Consider the following 22,113-nt stretch of genomic DNA (forward strand, 5'->3'; position numbering starts at 1 on the left):
TGGAGTGGTCTGCTAACGAACCTCTCAGGGAGTTCTTCTCCCCAGTCTTGTGCAACTAGCTCCCTTTTGGCCATAGAAGACCCAGCTTTGCCATTTTCTGGTTCTTGAGTTCTGTTTGTTTTCTCTATTTTTTTAAAATAACGAATAAAATTTCAAAGTCATTTAGTACCATTCTCAGAGAAGTAAGCAAGCAATGGTCAAAACCCCAAACGTATCTCTCTATTTGTATGAAGGATGTCTTTCCCTTTTCCTCTGGAGCTGTGAACATTGAAGTCAGTCACACAGACTGACTTGAATTTAGAGAGAAGGTCATGTTTCCGGATTCAACTTTCATAGCCTGCTTAATAATTTCAATTACATCATTATAAAATAAAATGAAATTACTCTTACACACGAGTACACATAAATAAATGTAATTAAAAAAATAAATCAACCAAAGGCTCCTTGCAGTTATCCTAACTCTCCACTTTCCCCTGACTCCTGTGTCAAGAGTGTAGTGAAGCCTGGGTGACTCCAAAGCTTTTTTCCTGACTCAAAACTGTGACAATTTAGTTGTTTGTAACAAGCAGCTGGAAACAGTCAGGATCCACACACTTGCCACAACTGGAAGGCATACCAGATTGGAAACTGACTTTTCGTTGGACTGCAGAATGGAATACTGCATCATGACGTTGTGTTCATATTGTCTGAGGGAGCTTCTGGTCCCTTCTCATTCATCCCCAGGTCATGCCCTTCATGTGTGACCTCTTGTCAGCCTTCTATACTTCTTTCATTCAGCTTACTAAATCCTCTGATAGACAAGAGAGTTGATTTCAACCAATGTGGAACACAAGGACATTTTAGTCCATGCACAGTGTTGACAGAGAGAAGACAAAAGTCTCATGATCATCCCAGGGAACACAGAAACAGCATTTGACAAGACCACAGGCCACTTGATGGTGAGGCAGTTAACAAGCTGGGGGAAGAAGCCCCTCTGCTAACACAGTGAACAGCATTTATAAAAATCCAGAGGCTAATATCTTACTCAGTGGGGTAAAACTCAGAACAAGTGTGCCAACCCCTGCTGGCCAATAAACACACTGATGTTCAACATAGGACTGGAGGCCATAGGCACACAAAAGAGATTTAAAAAACAACAACCAAAAAAAACCCAAAACAAAACAACAAAGATATCTATATTAGAAAAGAGATCAAATCATGCTGTTAGCAAAGAACATATTCTTTAAAAATTACATTTATTTGTGTGTGTGTGTGTGTGTGTGTGTGTGTGTACACATGTGTGTACCTATGCACATGCCATGGCACACATATGGAGCTCAGGAGACAACTAGGAAAAGTCTACTACATGGGTCCCAGGGATCAAACTCAGGGTCCTCTGGCTTGGCAGCAGGTACTCTGGTCACTGAGCCGCCTCACTGGCTCTGGAACATAATATGTATATGTGCATTAAAAAAAAAAAAAAAAAAAAAAAAAAAAAAAAAAAAAAAAAAAAACCTCTAAAGAGCTCTGTGTGTGTGTGTGTGTGTGTGTGTGTGTCTGTCTGTCTGTCTGTCTGTCTGTCTGTCTGTCTGTGAGAGAGATTAGAGTCCATAGTAGCAGGGCAGAGGCAGCAGGCAGGCATGGCAGCTGGAGCAGGATGCTAAGAGCTCACATCTTGAAGTACAAGCTTCAACAGAGAGAACAAACAGGAAGTAGGGACCTTGTGATCTCAAAGCCTGTCCCTAGTGACATACTTCCTTCAGCAAGGCCACACCTCCTAGCCCTTCCCAAACACCACCACTACCTGGGGATCAAGTGTTCAAATGCTCAAAATTATGCAGGACATGTCTTCTTTAAACCACCACAGCCACCTTGTGTACATCACTTAAAATGAGCAATTTGAAGAGAAAGCTAAAATAATAATTCCATTAATACATGAAACAAGTTAAAATACTTAGAAATAAACCAAATTATAAATGTGAATGTTTTATATAGTGTAAGTCAGAACACATTGCTGAATGAAATTAAAACAAACACTAATAAATGACATCTTGGGTTAATGAGTTGGATACATAAATATTGAGACAGCCATAATAACAAAGTGATTACAGATTCAAAGCAATTCCTATCAAAACCTTAGTAATGCTTACTAGAACTTCATGGATTTGAAACATTCAAAACACTTTGAAAATACAGAAAGCTGAAGGACTTAGGCTTATGTGAAAACATGTTAGTATCCTAAAATAACGAAAAAAGTATGATTCTGGCATAGAGAAAAATAAATCAAAGCAAAAGATTACAGAACAAAGATTATTATTAAATGTTCACATATGATCTTGACAAGGGTACCAAAACCACACCGTGGGGGCGGAGGAAACAGTCTCGGGCGAATGATGATGGGAGATCTGGATGACCACGGACGTTTGGGTCTTACTGTTCACCATATACGAAAATTAACTCAGAATGAATTAAGGAGACAAACAAAACCCTAACATTCTAAAATTCCTACAAGAAAACATAAAGGAAAGTACTAATGGCATTGCATTTGATTATGACTTTTTGGATGTGACATCAAAAGCACTGTCAACAGACAATAAATAGGCAAGTGAGGCCACATGAATCTTGAAACTATTTTGCAAAGGTCACAGTTGAGAATGAATGCGGAGCTGCCCCTTAGGCTCAGGAGCTGCCCCTCAGTGAGGGACTGTGTTTCCCGAGGAGACCCACAGGGGGCGCGGGAGCGGGAAGTGCCTCAAGCCTTGTGAGGCTGTGCTTCCTTGGAGGGCGTGAGGTCGGGAGTGCGCGTGAGGCCTGAGTAGTGCTCCGGTTTGGGTTGCTGAAAGTTTCACAGCTAAGGCTCCGCCCTCTCCGGGGGTGGAGCTAGTGACATCACTGAAATGTATCATCAACTAGCAGTTTAACAGCTAAAGTTCTCGCCGGTTCTGGTGGCGCAGGCCGGTAGGATTTGCTGAAGGAGGCAGAGGCAGGTGGATCTGGAGTTCGAGGACAGCCTGGGATACACATTTTTTTTTCCCCAATCATAGATATGTGGCCACACGACACCCCCAACAAACCTCCAACAGCCACAAGGCCGCTCCCCAGGCTCCTTCCACCCGGATCCGGCTCGGCAACCCGCGTCCCCACCCCACCCACCCCGCACCAGCTCCTCCAGACGCACAGGCGCCGGCTCCACACCGCAGCTCCCAAGCCCTGGCCCACGCACCGACTCCCACGCCCGACCCCCGCGCCTGCCCACGGCCGCAGCGCGCACTCGTCCCGGGACACGCTCCCCTCCCTACAACCCGCCCTCTCGGCCCTCCCGACCCTTGGGTTCCTTTCCTCTAGTCTTGCGCATGCAAGGGTCTGCTTCTTGACATAACTTCAGGGCTCACTGTGTGGGGTCACAGGGAACAGCTAGCCAGAGATCCGCATTCCCACACGGTCTGCTCCGCAAGGCATTTGATAATCAGATTTGTCCTCCCCTGTCTGCCCTATTCACTTAGCATGATGACCTCTTTTTATCTTCATTGTACCTCGTGCATTTTCTTCCTCCCCCAGCTCTTGCTGGTGACCCCACAGCCTCTCCTTATCCCCCTCCTCCTCCTCCTCCTCCACCTCTCCTTTGATGATAAACTGTTAATAGCTCACGAACACTCCTCACGTCATCTGGTGTTCTCATCATCTTTCATCTTTGGAAGTTTCTTGTGCTGAGCTGTCCCTCACTATTCACAGGCCCCTAGGGATCTCTCCCTCCCCCAGACACCTGTAGTAGTCTCAGGGTCCACATGCAGGAGGGCAAGACTTCCTGTCCTGGCAGCCACTGTGCCATGAAAAAGGCCCCACTTGTGTCGAGGTTGACCTTTGGGGAGGAGCTTTGTGTTGCTCCCGGTGTTCAGGCCGCCTTCTGGCTTTGCTTCTGTCTGATGCGTGCAGCCCTCAGGACCCCAGCAAATCTCTGCTCTTCTGCTGCTAGCGGGTTGGGATGAGGCTGGCAGTGGTTCGTATGGCTCTGGGATCTCAAGGTCTTCCTCCGTGGGGATGGCATGTGGGAGGCCAACACTAAATGGCCCTTCCTGATTAAGGCTGAAGAGTGCCCAATTGCATCAATGCACACAAAATTCACCGTTGAACCCTTCCTGATGGCAAGCCGGCAAGGCTGTGGTTTCCACCCGATGAGGTCATTGGGGTCCTGTCGCCATCAACATGGGCATATGAATACCTACTTACAACCCTGCATGCACATCCCATGGACCACAAGGTGCCCTGAAATAGTTAGGAATGCAGCCCTACACAAAACCGAAAACTTACTTCAAACATGATGAGATATTATGTGTTTGAGTTTGGTTTGGTTTGGTTTTGATTCAATCATGTAGTTCTCAAGAGTGAACTTCGTGGGTGATAACATCCTGTTGTGTCAAAAGGTTGGACACGCCTGTTTGCACGTTTGGGCCTCACTGTGTCAATGCTGAGGGAGCAGGATGTTGAAGCAGTGGGGCCTGGTCGGACGTCCTTCCTGGCTCCAGACTTGACTCTAGTTTCCTCTCACACTTGCTTCTTCCAGCCGCCTCCCAATTCTTCTCTCCCATTGGTTAAAATCCACTCTACACTGGGCTTAATTTTGGGCTGCACCGAACAACCTGTCCAAAAAGGCACTGGGGAAAACAACTTACCTACCTATGCGTGCTTGTTGGTTTTTTGTGACTTTGACTCAAGCTAAGAGTCTTCTGGGAAGAGGAAACCTGAATTGAGAAAATACTGCCATAAGATTGGCCCGGCAGTAAGTCTATGTGACATTTCCTTTACTAATGATGGATATGGGAGGGCCCAGCACACCGTGGGTGGTGCTACCCAAGGGCAGGTGGTCCTGGGTTATATAAAAAAACAAATGGAGAAAGCGATGAGGAGCAAGCCAGTCAGCAGCATCCCTCCACGGCCCCTGCTTCCCTTCCTGCCTCCGGGTGCCTGCCCTGCGGTCTTCCTGCCTGGCCTTTTCTTCATCGTGAACTGTGATTGGGACACGTGAGGCCGATAAACCATTTCCTCCACAAGCCGCTTTTGGTCACGGTCTTTATCACAGCAATAGAAAGCAAACTAATGCACCAAGACAGTATGGCCCAGTCCTGTAGAAATCTTCTCCAATGGGAATTACCTAGATGAATCGCAGGTCTTAGGATGTAAAAGAATAATTATAAACAGAAGCAAGGAAGTGAAGGAGTCTGTGGAGGTCACAACCTCTTGAATCACTTAAAGAGGACAGGAATGAAGTCCCAACTGAAGTCCAAGAGAAGACAAATCAATGGCTGGATGGAGTGCACCTCAGGACTGACGAGGTGCACTCAATGAAGAGGTGTAGAAGAGGTGTAAATATTGAAGGAAACTCGGTCTGAAATGGAGATAGAATTGAAAAACTCAATATCCTGTTTGTTAGGGACATTCAGTGAACAGGACACTGGACACCTTCAGGCAAACAGTTTTTATTGTGTGTGTGAGGATTCAAGTCCTGGTGGAGAGAACCAGACCGGATCCTATCCAGACAGAGATGTGTTTGGGAACATACATTTTAATGGCCACTTTAAACCCATTGTGTGGGTTTAAATGGCTTTTATGTCAAGGAAGGGAGGAGGTCTTGGGGAGCATTGCAAGGTCATGTGTAGCACTTAGGTGGAGACTAAACTGAGTGGTGGTCTCTTTGTCCTTCCTTCAAGGCCTCCTGGAAGGCTTCCCAAGCAAAGGGGATTGCTGCAGAGATGTCTCGAGGTTTCTGTACACCCAAGGGCATGGCTTGGCCATGGCTGTGGCTGCGGCTGCATTCTGGTTATGGTGGCCCTGGGTCTCAAGGGAGTCTACCACACATTGAGAAGACTCCATAGAAAGCCTTCCTAGGAGAATGGATCAAGTAGAAGATAGAATGTCAGGACTTGGAGACACAGTAGAGCAACTGGAACACTGAAACAAAGAAAATTATACATTTAAAAAGGGATATGCAAGAATTTGGGGACACCATGAAGCCCAAATTTGTGAGTTACTGGTATAGAGGAAGGAGAAGAATCTCAGGTTGAAGAGAATGGATGGGGTGTACAGAGAAGGCCCAGGGCACAATACAGCTCTTAGGACATGCTCTCTAAATCCATCAGGCCACAGTCTCTGACCTGTGACCCGCTCTCAAAATACCATCATCTGTTGAATATACCCCAGGGATTGATCCCTTAAAATGCTCAAGATCTGATAATGTTCACCGAACACGTCCTCACAGAGATGTGCTCCGCTAATTTCCCAGGAGTTTCTTAATCTTAGCAAGCTGGCAATCAAGGTTAAGTATCAGAGCAGCGTAAAGATGCCCAAGGAGCAGGTGAAAGGTTGCAAACATCACTAACCATCATGAGGATTAAAATGAAAAGGCAGTGTGGAAAGACCCCTGGTTTCTAGATCTGCCTGAAGGAGCTTGGACGTTTCCAGTTCATCCTCACAGCACTCACGTGAACCAGCTGGAAATCAAGAGGCGAGGACACTAAGGAGGAAGTAAGTCAAACTTGGGAGTTCAGCGTTAAAGGCACACGGTCACAGGCACCCTGAGACCTTATCACACTTCCCTGACCCTGCACCTCACCAGCACACTAGAGGTCTAATTCTGCAGTTCTTTTACTTGGAGCAATTGTGTCTGTTCACCTAGGAAAAGTCCCAAGCACTGCACAAGCAAAACGCGACCAGAAGAGAAAGCGAGTTCAGACGAATCCACGCCGGGAGGTGCGGGAGTGTGATTCCCGAGGTGACCAGCAGGGGGCGCGGGGCGGGAAGGGCCTTCGGGGCTCGTGGGGTTGCGGTTCCCTGGAGTGAAGGGAAGCTGATGTTAGGTCGGGAGTGTGCGTGAGCCTGGCTGACTGCAGTTTCGGGAGAAGGCGAGCTGGGCGTTGTACGTAGTTTTCACTCTCCACCCCTCCCACAGTGTTGAGAGGGCGGTGACGTCATCATGACTCATAGCTAACTAGTATTTTAACTACCTCTACAACCGCCGGCACTGGTGGCGCAGGCCGGAAGGATTTGCTGAAGGAGGCAGAGGCAGGAGGATCTGGAGTTCGAGGCCAGCTTGGGCTACACATTTTTTTTTTTAAGCCCTCCTCCCAATTTTTCTCCTGGGATGCTCCGTCTTCTCTAACCTCAACACGAAAACAAATCCACAGGCCTACACACCACCCCAAGCATCCCTGTACCTGCCACAGTTCCGAGCCCCACTCTCCTCCCACTATGCCCACCCGCGCCCGCACTCAGCTCGCACCACCTCCTCCAGCCTCTCAGGCACCAGTGCACTTTACAAGCTCTTGCCCACGCAAAATTGCACACGCCCGACCCTCGTGTCCTCGCTCCACACTCCTCTCCTGACACGATCCCTTCACTCCAATCCGTGTCCTCCGCCCTCCCGACCCTTAAGCTTCATTTCGCTACTGCTGCACGGGCGAAGCAGTAAGCAGCGGTCGCCCAGACCAGAAACGATCGCTGCGAAGAGTTTGGTTTTTGTTTGTGTGTATGTGTGTGTGGCAGAAACTCAGGGAATGGAGATGTGAAATACTCAAGGGCCACAGCATTGGCCACGCCTGCTGCCTACATCAGGTCTAGATTCGCGCCTGCAGGCGGGCTGGAGGGATAGCTCAGCCGTTAAAGGCTAGGCTCACAACCAAAAATATAAGAGTTCGGTTCCCAGCACCCACGGCTATCCCTCCGGCTACCTTTTTTGGCTTACGCGGCACACAAAGTTAAAAAGTAATACTGAAAAAAGAAACGAAAACTAAATTTAAAAAAAGTTTCATCTCGCCGGGCGGTGGTGGCGCACGCCTTTAATCCCAGCACTCGGGAGGCAGAGCCAGGCGGATCTCTGTGAGTTCGAGGCCAGCCTGGGCTACCAAGTGAGCTCCAGGAAAGGCGCAAAGCTACACAGAGAAACCCTGTCTCGAAAAAAAACCAAAAAAAAAAAAAAAAAAAAAAAAAAAAAAAAAAAAAGTTTCATCTCTTTTCTCTTCACTACGTTGAAATTTTTTTTCTGACAACTTTTTTATTTTTAAACTCAATTGCCTTTAAGCAATTTTAATCAATTAAATTAATTGGTTTTACTAAAGCCAGCTTCAAGCCAGCACCTCTCCCAGTGCTCAGGGACACTCACAGACACAGAGAGCCACACTTCTCCGTCTTCTCTGCACCGTCCCCCTTCTGCCTGGTGACCTTGACATCAGCTTCAGGGCTCGCTGTGCGGGGCTCACAGCGAACCCCCGGCCAAAGAGCTCTGCGTTCCCACACACCCTCCGCATCCCACCCTGCATGTGCCCCACGGATGTGTGCTCTGTGTCTGCTCTGTTCACTTAGCACGATGACCTCTTTCACCTTCATCGGACCCGGTGCGTTTTCTTCCTCCCCCATTGCTGCTGCTCCCTCTCGCGGCTGTCATCCCAACTGCCACCGCCTTTCCTACTCCTACTCCCACTCCCCCCTCTCCTTTCTCTTTATCTTTTCCTCTTCTTCCCTTTTAAAAATATTTGTTGACATCTCACACCCAGACCCACCCCACCCCCGCCTGAAGCCACTAGGAACAACATTCCCAATAACTTTTGTCTAATCCTAGGCTCTTGTGCTGATCTGTCTCTTGCTATTCAACGGGGACCTCAGGGATCTCTCCCCACACCTGTAGCAAGCCCAGGTACAGGTTCTGGATGAGGGGACAACCCTTCTTGTTGATGGCAGCCAATGTGCGTGTCCGCTCACTGACAGAGGTCCTCATGAGTGTCCACACTGACTTGGCCTATAGCTCCGGCTGTTTCCCTGAGGTCTGAAATGATGCGCGCTGCCATCAGGACACCAGCATCCTTGGTACTGCCGCAGGAGGATGGTCCCAGGGCTGGCAGTGGTAGTGGCAAGAGATTAGAATCCTGTGGTCCAAATGTGTGAATGAAACTATTATATAAAATTATTGTATAAGATTACGATCCCCGCAGGCCCTTTCCTATTATCTGAGAACCTGGCCTGGGCTAGGCTACGTGGATTAAATCTGCTTGGATGTCTCCCGAGAATTTTCTGGATTAGCAAATGGGTAAGGGTTGTGGAAAGGCCGAGCAAGGAAAGAATTCTTAGTTTCCCTGTCCGGCAACTGGCCCCAGCAACCTAACTCTTTGGGTTCTCAATGAGCAAGAAAATGGCCCCTTCAGCTGCCTCTGGAAAAGGCCAGTAACTCCAGAGACAGAGCTGGGATAGGAAAAGCTGCAGGCAGCGGCCACAGGGTAGAGAAGAGGGATCTGTGTTCACAGAACAGCCAAGTAAGGCATGGGGGGCCTGGTGACGCTGGTGTGGGGCCGTGATGCTCTTTGTCCTAGTTAGGTTTTCATTGCCGTGACAAAACACCATGACCAAAACCAACTTGGGGTGTAACTATCAACCTCCAGTTGACAGTTCACCAGGTAAGAAGCTGTGGCCAGAACTGAAGCAGAAACCACAGAGAAACACTGCTTACTGGCTTGCTCTTCATGGCTTGTCTGTATGCTTTCATTTTATTCTTCGGGACCACACACCTACAGATGGCACAGCCCACGGGGATGGGCCCTTTCACATCTATCATCAGTCAAGAAATGCCCCCAGACTTGCCCACAGGCCAATCTGATGGATGCAATTCACAGATGAGGTTCCCTCTTCCAGCTTGGGTCAAGTTGACACACCCAACCGGCACACCTGGGTTTCTTCTGGGACTAGGCAGCAATTCCCACAAACTCCAGCACCCCCTCTTCTCTTGTGGCCTGCTGTTTCTTGTCAGGGCCCGTTGGACACTCTGAAGAACTGGAGAAAGGCCAAACACGTCTAGGCTGAAGTAGCCATGTGTCTTAGTTACTTTGCTATGGCTGTGAAGAAACACCATGACCAGGGCAATTTATAAAATAAAACACTTAGTTGGGGCTTGCTTACAGTTTCAAAGGTGAGTCCACGACCCTCACGGATCAGGGAACAAGGCAGCAGGCAGGCAGGCAGGCAGGCACTGGAGCAGTAGCTGAGGGCTTACATCTTATCTCCAGAGAAAGGGAGCTAACTGGAAGTGATACGGGATTTTAAAACCTCAAATCCGAATGCCAGTGGAATACCTCTTCTAACAAGGCTACACCTCTGAATCCTTTCCAAACAGTTTTACCAAGGGAGAGCCAAATATTCAAATAATTAGCATATGCCATTCTCATTTAAAACACCATAGCATATGTTATAGTTCTTGACAAAATGTTTTCTAAATTATTATTACTACTATTATAATTATTTTGATTTTTTGAGATAGGATTTCTCTGTGTAGCCACAGCTCTCCTAGAACTCACTCTGTAGACCAGGCTGGCCTCAAATTCAGAGATCTGCCTACCTCTGCCTCCTGAGTGTGGGATTAAAGGCGTTTGCCACCCTGCCCAGCTGTTAAATTACAAGTCTACATCCAGAACTGAGTGGGATCCAAGGGTTAGGGCTAAACAGATTTGAAGCCCCTTTTCCTGTTTTAAGTCACCCACTGGATAGATGCAGGTCCAGTTCTCTGAAGAGTCAGTGTGGAGACAGATAAACTTCAAGTACTGGGAGTAGCCCAGGCACCAGGCACCACCAAAGCTGGCCTGAACCTGACACCAAGGTTCATGCCTATAATCCCAATACTGGGAGGCAGAGGCAGGAAGATCTGGAGTTCAAGGACAGCACTGTCCAGCCTGGGATACATGAGGTCCTGTCTCAAAAAAAAAAAAATTATAACACCAATTGCTAAATGGCCTTTTTAATTTAAAAAAAAAAAAAAAAAAAAAAAAAACAGAAGCCAGAAATTGGGATGAAAGCTGAAAGATCAGAGAAACAGATCAAGCCAGCCACATTCTTACCTCTAAGAAATCCTCAGCCTCAAGAGTATGAGTTACTGCTTCCTCAAGCCTTATTATACATTTCTGTGTCCTGCCATATTACTTCCTGGGATTAAAGGTGTGTGTGCTTCCCAAGCAAAGACATGAGATCTCAAGTGCTGGGATTAAAGGAGTGTGTCACCACTGCCTGACCTCTATGTCTAATTTAGTGTCTGGCTTTGTCCTCTGATCCCCAGGCAAGCTTTATTGGGGTACACAATATATCACCACAAAAAAATATAGCAAATCAAATCCAAAAGCCCATATGGCCAAAGTGTAATGTGCACCACAACTCACAGGAGGCCAACAGTGTACTGTCCCAGGCTTTGTGAACTCCAGAACTGGTGATGTGGAAGACAAGGGTTGATTTAGACTTTCTTCTGCCATATTGGGTAAGATGAAAGTTTGTCAAGCCAGGCCTGAAGAAACAAACACTGGCACTTTTGATTGGAGGAGAGGATGGAATTGGGCTGAGTCTCGTTTTCCCTTGAGCAAGTGCCCCAGTGTTCTGGGGGACACACCTAACTAAGCAAGCCACTGTTTTCGTAGCATGGATTACTTTCACTTTTCAAGCACTGTATTCTCAATATGTGTTTGAATGTCTGGTTGTGAGTGTTATAGAAACAAAACTGTTTACAATGTATTCTGCAGCATCTCACTTCTTGTACTGAACATTGTTTTTGAGATCATTTATGTTGTTGTCTAATGCATGAATGGGTTCTTGTTTGGTGTTAAATAGTATCCCATTGCATTACTACATTCTAATGTTTCCATTGTACTACTATTTAGCACCTAATTTTCCAGCCTGCTAAAATTTGTGCTTGTGACCATTTTGTTATGATAAAACACCAGACTAAGGTGACCCACAGAAGAAAGAGTTTACTTTGGCTGTTGGTTCTAGAGGATTAGAGAGCGTAACGGCAGGAAGAAGGCAGACAGCATGGTAGCTGGAGCAGAAAGCTGACTGCTCACATCTTGAGCAGAAAGCATGAGGCAGAGCAAACCACAAGTAAGTGAGGCTTTTACTCTCAAAGGCCACCTCCAGCGACAATCTTCCTCCAGCAAGGCTGCACCTAAACCTTCCCAGTCAGTGCCACCAACTGAGGACCAAGTGATGAAATGTCAAAGGCTATGGAGGACATTTATCAGTTAATCCACCACACCCAGGCTGGCCTTGAACTCATGATCCTCCTGGCTCAACCTTCCCAGTGCCGTTATACAGGCATGAGCCACCATACCCTGCATTAAGAGCTTTTTTTTTTTTTTTTTTTTTTTTTGGTTTTTTCGAGACAGGGTTTCTCTGTGTAGCTTTGCGCCTTTCCTGGAACTCACTTGGTAGCCCAGGCTGGCCTCGAACTCACAAAGATCCACCTGGCTCTGCCTCCCGAGTGCTGGGATTAAAGGCGTGCGCCACCACCGCCCGGCTAAAGAGCTTTTTAATAATGATTTTGCAAATGGTTTTCTGTGGCTGTTTGCAGATGACCTCAGACACAGAGAGTGAGGGTCACAGACTCAAAGATTAGAATCCAGTGCCCCTCAACTGTCTGGGCTTTCTTTCCACAGATCACTTCTCTTAAATGTCATATCAGCATCTCTGTCCCCTTTACAGAGTGAAGAAACTGGACACAGGTATCTGTAAGAGTCAAAATGTTTTTAAAGTCCATACAGTGTGACACTAACTGTGCACTGGGGGAGAGGGTAAAAAGCCTAGACATATTGGGTGCAGAGAACTGGTGTGGATGGTAAAGTAATGGAGATGGGATTCACAGTCAGGGGTCATCACACGAGGTTTCAGAGATGTTTTAGTTCCTTTTGGCAGATCCACTTGTAGTCTGAAGCACAGCTCTCAGAAACCACTTTGTCTTTTGAGATGTAGGCACAGCTGTTTTCCTTAGCTTCACCAGTGATTTGTAATCTGAGAGCAAGAGAATAATCACTCAGTTTTACTCTAAGTATTAAGATAGACATGAATGTGTGATAACAGTTACACACAGCAAGTATTCAATGAATGTATTCAAAATACAGAATGAGCTCACAGAGTCTGGATCACAGAACTGGATGCAGACAGGGAAAGAGGCTCAGCTCATGTGACACAGAGTCACAATTCCTTTCATTCTCCTGTCTTAGGTTGAAGTGTTTGATGAACACATGGGTTCCAAACCTCCATGTTTTTCATGGCTCCGTGCTGGTGGGAACTAGAATTCAAGCGCTAACACAGACAGTATCAGGGTTGGCTGTAAGGGACAGATGAGTTCTAAGCGCACTGGTGGGTCTTACAAAGAAGGTGACATATGCCAGTGCCAGGGCTCCTCACGGGTGTCCCTCTTTGTTTTGTTCTTCGTGGAGCCCCTTGGGACTGAGGGGCAAATCTGATGCAGCCCTAGTGGTCAGCATGCAGGTCCAACCATGATTTCCCTCTTTCATTTCCTCCATGTTCAGGATCTTCCTTCAGCTGTCAGGATCATTTCCTCAGGGCTGGTCTGTTTAAGTCAATGACTTCCTTTCCAAATTCCTTTAAGGCTTCCCAGGCCTTCTCCTACCAGACACCTGGAGAATTCTCTAACAGTCCTTATTAATTCCCCAAATAACCCTGTGGGGGAAACTGTTGCTCTCTCCCTTTCTGGTACCTGAATCCAGGGACAGAGAGTTGAAACAAAGCAGGGCTTGCTCGACTGAGCACAGCAGCCTCCAGGCCGACCAATCGCTTTTCCTAACCCCAGTGTCACTTTGTCCTCGGAGGAAACTGACAGATGAGCTGAGCTTAATCCGCACACTTCACATATACTTCTCTACTGAACGCCAGTTTCTTATGTTTAACAATTTCTATACTTAATAAATTGTCAGTACATTTTAAGTAAACCTAAATATGTTTCAGCATTTTACATTTCAATCTCGTGTTCTGAATAACAAGAAGTACATTTTCTTGTAAAATTTGCCTAAGTTTATTCAAGCAAGATGAATAAAATGATTCTCATTATAATCCCTGAAAACCTCATTGAAAGCACTGTATAGGAATTTGGCTGAATCCTATACACTTTTACTTATGAAATAAATGAATATTCTGTTCTTGTTGTACAAAATGTCATTAATTCCACTAAAACATATGACTTAACTCCATAGTGTCAGCTCTTTTGTAGCACAGTTACCATACATGACAATCTCACACAATAAGAAAATGACAAGACACCAAAGAGCTAATGGCGTTCTTTATGATCTGCACTCACAATTTTATCTTTGATGGCAAATACCCCAGGAGGTCATGTGTGGGATAGCTGTGACACTGTGAAGAGGTGACTGGGTCATGGGTGCACTAACTCCATGAAGGGATTTACTCATTGCTGAGTTACCAGCCAAACAAAATGAGGCCTCCTGGAAAGATGTAGGTCATGGGGGTGAGGGCACAGCCTTTGAAAGGCAGATCTCTGCTCCCCATCCCAGCCCGGGGGTGGCCATCTCTGGCACAGCCATATCTGAAAGGAATGGCAGAAGTCATAGAGCCAGCACAGCTGCTTGACAAAGATGGAGCAGAGCTGAGCCGCATGATGGCTGCCATGCCACCTTTGGTTTTCATCTCCACCTGCTACATACTTGGGGCACTTTTGATATTTGCACAATTTGGGGATGTTGGGTTGATGGGAAATTCCTTATGAATCATTTATGCCTTCTTTCAGGAATGCTGCTTCTAAGCTTACCCAGGAAAGTCCTGAACATACTATCTCCCCCCTACCCACTTTGAAGGAGATATCCTTATCTATTTGAAGGTCTTCCATATGCCTTGGAGGTTGTGACACATAAAGAAGCCAGAGGTCTCTTTATGAGGCTATAAGACATTCTTGAGACATCTGTCCCTGTACTTACACTGGAACAAGATATTCAAAACAAAGTAAATTTAAAAAGGTCAACAAGATTCGGTGGGCTAGAGGAATTGTCCACAGTTCAGATACAAGCCTCTTCCCACTGTACACTCAGACAATTACATGGCATACAACTCTGCCCTACATAGAGACATACTGATAAGTATGGAGTGGAAAGAGGATGAAAGTATGAGGTGTTAAGACCTCCCTGTCTTAGAAGTTAGCTCATGTAGAGCCACTATAATGTCATATGACCAAGGAACAACAGAATGCCAGGATTAGACATATAGACAAATTCTATAAAGATATAAATGTGAACATTGATTGTATTATGCCAGAATTTGAATAATAACTGCAGCAGCTTTAGCCTGAGAATTTTTCCTGGGCACTCTGACCACTAAGAGTTAATAATACACTGCTTGAGACATGGCAAAATGCCCAGGATGGTTGAAGGTTTTGTTTTGGTCTAGTGTCTTTGAAGCAACCAAAACAACCACCTGAGCCCAGGCTGTCATATGCTTCTAGATTCTCAAAACCTGGATTATGAGGTTTATGAGTAAGAATGATAACTCTGTTTATTAATGATGTCAAAACTTGGGGGAAATGATTGGAAATGATAACTCTGTTCTGTCATAGTTTTTTAATGATGACTAAAAGATAAGCAAAAGGAAGTGAAACACATTTCCAAAAACAAAAATGATATGATCTATGTTTTGGAACATCATGAATGTATCCCTGCTAACTAAATTCTGTATAAATAAAGAAACACTGGCTGCTAGTCAGTCAGGCTGCAAGATTCTCCTGACCACCATAGCCTGGCTCACTTCCTTCTCCCGAAGACTCCTTACACCCTCTGCAGGACCCATCCACTGCCGGGAATGGGTCCCAGCACATCTCCTCTGCTTCCTGCCAACTATGAGGTGAGCAGCTTTCACATTTCTGCCTTGCCATGGGGCTAGCATCAATGGAGCTGAAGATGGACAGGAGACCCCTTCCACTGTGAGCCAAAATGACTTCACTTTCCTGTTTCTCTGTGATATTTCGTCACAACAACCAAAGCTGATTAAGGTTTCTTTCACCACAGCTCCTCAGATAACTGTATCTTTCCCAACTCTAGCTACACTACAGTGTAACCTGTGACAATGTGGTCATTTCTCTCAGCTGACCAAGCTCCCTGCTGACACTTAGAGCTTTTCCTTCACACTCACTCTTCCTCTGCTGGCTCTCACCTGAGAAACTGGCCTCAGGACACACTGTGGCTCATTTTCACCACAGTGTGGAAAGTACCACAAAAGAAATAATTTGGAAAATATAAAAAGTGTAAGGGTGAAAAAGGAGAAGTTCTCTGTGCCTACAGGCACTAAGCAGGCATTTAAAACTGCATTCTCTTTCCAAAGGAGCTAGTTTAGTCTCCAGCCTTTGAAGTCCATTGTATACATAATATATACATCATACATATATACATAGTCCACTGTATACATACATACATACATGCATGCATGCACACACGACCATATAAAAGGCTGATATCATGTTATACATGGAAAATTTCAACTACCTTTGGAATTGTATTTTCAGACTGTTCTGAACCTCTTTAATCATTGGAATCAGTGTTAGAAATGAATATTCAGGGTAGCTCCTCCAATACTCACACATCAGAACTCAAAGTAGAGCCGTTTATCCACCTCCAGTTCTTGTCTGTCAATGTGTAATTTAGTCCAATCCAATATGAACTGCCTTTTCCTTTTGCTGAGTCCTTTATGAATCTCTATAATCAAAACAGAGTAGAGGACTTAACCCTGAGTCTGTGTACTGGTGACTCATATTCTCCCAGCCTCCTGAAACCTAGTTCAAGTGTCACCTGTATCCATCCTGAGTCCCCAGCACAGTTAATTCTTGCTCCTTTGAGAAATCTTGTCTGGTATTTATGATCCTAGGACACTCACCTTGCATAAGCAGTTATTGGCTCACATGTCCAATTTGTCTCTCAGACCGTGATCTTCCATAGTGTAAAGTGTCCACTTCCTTTGCATGGAAGAGTCTAGGACATTGGTGTAGCTTCAAGAACATGCTAACATCTCTATTAAACAGAACAACTTATCAGTTCTTCTTGGTCTTGAATGAGCAGCAAAGTGGCTCCTTTTGTAGCACAGTCAACTAGACCTTCCTTCCACATGTTGGTATCTAGAGAAAAATGTATGCATTTATCTCGGTGTGGCAGCCAGTCTTTTGGACACTTTAACATAGCTGGACTCTCTGAAGTGAGAAGGAGACATGGAATATTTCTACCCTGTTCTTGCTGCATCACATCCAGTTACACACAGTAATTGCTTTACTAACATACACTTTTCGTAACACATGCAGGGACAAAATTGTTGTTTTGACATATTAAAGAAATAAAAATAACAAGAATTCATTTGTGTTTCTATCAAAGTTTAGACAAAGTTAACTATTTGACACATTTGTTGAAACAAATATTCTATTAGAGTGTTGTTAAAGTTAATGATCCAGTGTGCTGGCATATTGAGGCAGCTTGCCCAAGTGGATAAGAACTCGGGCTTCAAGGTCACATAGTTTCAAAGAGGTTCCCAGCATTGTCAACTACCAGTCATGAGACCCTTAACAAGACTTTATGCAACAATTCCTTCTAACACAAGACCATGGGACTGTAGTGTCTTCATGAGTGAGTGTTTTAAACCTCGAGTGATGTAAGCCCTGGTAAATAGCAAATGTCAACTGTTATTCTTGGGAAATCCAAACTGAAAAATTACCTGTTGGTTTAGCCATGTTCTCTTGAATATACACTCTGCATTTTTCTATTGATGGTTTTTGTATCAAGACTCGCACTAGAAAATAAGAAAACACAGAGAGGATTAATTGCTGAAATGAAAGGTGGAGTGAGTGTTCTCTTTCCCACTTCAGGAAATCAAGCTATTTCAACAAACCTGAACATCTGCACAGGATAAAATATTAGCCAACTGGACGGAGGGACCAGTTGGAGACAGATGTATAAACAAAGAAGAAAAGCCCAGAACATGTGGATTCACACCACTGTTAAATTACCCACGCTCATGCCTGCATTCTCACCTTCAGAATGAGAATTATCACAACCCCTCCAAGAAAGACAGCTTAACGCCACTGGAGTTTAGTAGCCACTTAATAAACTAAACACTTGAGCCTTTGGTTTTCCTTGTTGTTGTTTTTGTCTCAGTTATGGCTTTTTTTTTTTTTTTTTTTTTTTTTGGTTCTGGGTGTATGTGTGTTGTTGGGGGCTTGGTGTCAGCTCAGAACACACGCAGACACCAAATCTCAACACAAAGGAGATTTATTACCCTGGAGGAAGCGGGGAAGGCTGCCTCTGTATCTGGCAAAGACAGCAACAGGTGTTTTTGCAGGAGTGGGTTTTTAAGGAGAAAATGGGGAAGTCTGTGTTAGGATGAGGTGATTAAGTCCTGGTTGGACAGGCAAGCCAGTGTAGCCAAATAATGAATTTTGATTGCTAGACCTTGATGTTTTGATAGTTGAACCTGAGTGCTCAGTCTCAGGAATGTTCCATGGCCAAATAAGGGAGTGGACCTCAGGGGCTAGCTGAGGAATATAATCTGACGGTTCAGTGAGAGGAAAGGGGAAAGGGAAAAGCCTGCGGGCGCCATGTTTGCCCCGCATGGGCCTGTTAGAGAGCCCTTCATGAGTAATAGCCCCTAATGACTCTCAGAGGAATTCAGAAGCACAGAAATGTGAAGCTTCTGCACTGGACATGGGACACTGTCCTGTAACTACTCATGTCATTGACTTCCCCCAGGCTCAAGTTGACCAAACCATGTGAAGAGGCCCTGATATTTAGAGGGAAAATTCTGAAGCAAAAGTTCTTACCTCACTTACCTAAAACACTGAGCCCAATCACCGTCAAGACAAGAAGGATGAGCCCAGCACAAGTGAGTTTCAGAGCCAACCTATGGGAGCGTGGCCACCGACAGGCATCTGTGAAGTTAAACACCTGTTACTTGTTTTAGTCAGTTGAGGACATTGGGAATGAAAGTGAAAGGTGGCCTGGGTTAACATGGACAATTGGATTCAAGTAGAGGGTCAGCTGCAAATGTGAGCCTTTCTCTGCCAACTTAAAGCAGAATTCCATGAGATAAATTCTCCATTAGGTTCAACTGTTTGCTTTGATAAAGTCGGACTGAAGAATAATGCTTATTATGCACACCCATGCATAAGCACAAAGTTGTATTGAGTAAATCAAGCTCAATAGATGTGAAGATGTGCTGAAAACCACGAATGCTGTCAAAACCAAGTGACATGTTCTGTTGCAGGAAGGGGGTCAAAGCATCCCTAAGGAGGACCTTCTTTTATTCAATAGACATGTTTGATGCTCCCATTTGTGGTAATTGTGACTTTTGGTGCTAATGACATGTGAATCTATTCCTGAACACGGGGTCTGCTTCACTGCTATCTACAATGATCTTCTCCAACTTGGGTCAAAGTATGACATGAAAGGAGGGGCCTCTCATGAGTCCCCAGGATATTTTCAGTATTTCAATTGTGTTATTCCCTCCTTATTGGCTGAGTTCTAAATCCCCCTCATGGATAGATGAACTGGAAATGTGGCTAATATCACACACTGTTACACACACACACACACACACACACACACACACACACACACACACACGAACTAAACACATACTACACATTGTGGCTGTAAATTTCATGGTGTTCTTTCCTTAAATAGAATACTTTCATAATTGCTTTTTGTTGCACTGTGTTCTGAGATCGGTTGCCAATAGTCCAGGCTGATCTTTAACTGAGGATGACTTTGAGCTCCTGACTCTCCTGCCTCCACCTCTCAGGTGATGGGATTCTAGGTGTGCACCACCCACAACTGCTCAGCATTTACAGAATAAGAGACTACCTAGTACTCCACCCTAAATGGGACATCTGCATCCCATTCCATCCCCAACCAAAGCTCAGGCATCGCCACAGAAGAGCGGCAGAATGACTATAAACTAGAAGTTGTAGTTGAAAGTTTTCTTTGGTTCTGCCTGGCCCCACAATCCTGCAGCCTCAGAGGATTAATATTATTTACAAACTCTATGACCTATTGAAGTCCTTGTGCTAGCTAGCTCTTATATCCTAACTTAACCCATTTCTATCAGTCTATGTTTTCCCACGTGTTCCATGGCTTTACCAGTCTGCTAGCATCTTGCTGCTCCTTCCATGGTGGCTGAGTGTCTCCAGACCCTGTCTTTCTCTTTCTTGTCTCTATCCTTTCCCACCTGTCTCTAAGCTGCCTTGCCATAGGCCAAAACAGCTTATTTATTAACCAATGGGAACAACACATATTCACAGCATGCAGAAAGATATCCCACAGCAAGAAGTAGCAGATAACTACAAGGAAACACTGTCTTCTGGATGTAACAGGCAGTTGCACATATGAACTTGCACCATTTGTCACAGCCTACACAAGACCTTCAAAAGCTCGTCAGACAAAAATTGTCAGGGGAGTTGGACATGAAGTTCCACCTCCAGCTGGGGAGCTATTGACAGCTGATGGCTGCTAGGAGTGGGAGAGTCCGTTTTCTTCAAGGATACAGTCCCTAAGAGGCCACCTATGCTCCCGGACATGGCCTACACCCACGCACACACTGGCCTCGCTGACTGGACTCAGTGGGAAAACAAACCCCAAACCTTAAGCTGTCTAGGTCCCTTCTTCCACTTTTACAGGTATAAACAGGGAAAACAAAGACTTTCTTGTGCCTATCACAGATAAGTAGCTCTGTCAAATCCTCCCTCTAGTTATCAACCCCCCCACTTTCCCCAGACCCTTTGTAAAGATTATAATGAAGCTTATTAGGTGACTCTAAGACTTTTTTGATTTAAAAAAAAATCTGTTAATTTAAAAGTTTCTGACAAGCATCCTTAAAAAGTTGTGGTTCACATTTTATCTTTTTCTCTTTGGTTTTTTGAGACAGGGTTTCTTGGTATAACAGCCCTGGCTGTCCAGGAACTCACTTTGTAGACCAGGCTTGTCTGAAACTCACAGAAATCCAACTGTTTCTGCCTCCCATGGTTCACATTCATTCTTGACATAATATAGAAAGATTAAGTAAACATTGCAGTATTATATAAGGAAGCTCAGTTACATCACAGAATCTCATACTATACCTTGACCATTTTAGACTTATTTTCTGCCTCCATGTCTGTCTCTTTTCATCCATCCCTAAGTCATTGTAATTTGTGGCACATATCAGTCTTCCACATTTCTGTCACTCTGATTTTAAGTCTTCTGAGAGACAGAGTGCTGATTCCACCTGTGCCCGGTGCTAGGATGCCGTGGTGGTGCTGAGTCTTGGTGTTTGTGTTCTGCAGAGTTTGGACCAGGCAAGATGCTGCATAGCAGTCTCTCTGCTAGAAGAATCTCTTTCCTTACAGACGTAAAGTAACCTTTCTCCAGGGTCTTGTGACTAAAGCTGAAAAGAATGGCTGCCCAAGTTTCACACTGACTGACTAAAAATGGAATGCATGAGCCTTTAATCTCTAAAGTTGTGACCGACTACCCTCTTCAGCACGGACAGCTGCTCATCTTTATAGCGATCACAAATCAGTAAGAAGAAATCATAACTCTGGAAGATATTCTAATGCCAAATGGAGAAATGAAGCCACTGACCTGGGGGAAGAGATGGCGGTGATGCACGCTGAGCCCCTGGAGTCCTGGATGCCTTGAAACTGAGGCAGACCCTTGATGTGTCCATTGTAAATGGGGGATGTGACACTGAACTTGTGAACTGGACAAACTCCAAGGTCTGTGAGGTGAAATGAGCAAAAAAAGGAAGTCCGCTGCAAACGCTCGGCTGTGTGTCCACACCCACCCATACTTGTCTCTGAGGGTTTCTCCGAAGTTACTGACCTTGATGTCTGTCCTGCTCACATAGATTACATGCTATTTTCTTTTTCTTTTATTCTTCTTTCATACAATACTTCCCTCCCTACCCTCCTTCCAATTTAACCCCACCTCTGCTCTCCCGCAGATACACTGCTCTTCCATTTCCCTTCAGAAAAGAGCAGGCCTGTCAGGGATATCAGTGAACACAGGATAACAAGATGCAGTAAGACTAGGCACAGACCCTCATATCAAGTCTTGACACAGCAACACAGTAGGAGGAAAAGAGTCCCAGGAGCAGGCAAAAGAGTCAGAGACACCCCAACTCCCACTGTTAGAAGTCCCACAAAAACCCTATGATAAACAACCACAGCATGTATGCAGATGCTAGACTGCAGACCCATGCAGGCTCCATGCTTGCTACTTCAGTCTCTGTGAGCCCCTGTGAGCCCTGCTTAGTTGATTCTGTGGATGGTGTTTTCCTGGTCTTCTCTACCCCTCTGGCTCCTAC

At 45.3% G+C, this 22,113-nt stretch overlaps 1 protein-coding gene across 1 annotated transcript; it reads right to left on the bottom strand.

The window, feature by feature from the left end:
• Window positions 1–12,332: 12,332 nt before the first annotated feature.
• On the bottom strand, window positions 12,333–21,517 carry LOC114701468 (killer cell lectin-like receptor subfamily B member 1A). Its single transcript, XM_037204102.1, has 6 exons — window positions 21,390–21,517; window positions 18,602–18,700; window positions 17,491–17,565; window positions 16,821–16,975; window positions 16,372–16,487; window positions 12,333–12,780 (listed from the first exon to the last, which is right to left on the bottom strand). Exons 1-6 carry the CDS (start codon window positions 21,472–21,474, stop codon window positions 12,657–12,659), a joined length of 654 nt encoding a protein of 217 aa, XP_037059997.1. The 5' UTR covers window positions 21,475–21,517; the 3' UTR covers window positions 12,333–12,656.
• Window positions 21,518–22,113: the final 596 nt, after the last annotated feature.

This window comes from Peromyscus leucopus, chromosome 3 (genome assembly GCF_004664715.2).
Source record: "Peromyscus leucopus breed LL Stock chromosome 3, UCI_PerLeu_2.1, whole genome shotgun sequence".
In the NCBI taxonomy this organism is placed as follows: Eukaryota; Metazoa; Chordata; class Mammalia; order Rodentia; family Cricetidae; genus Peromyscus; species Peromyscus leucopus.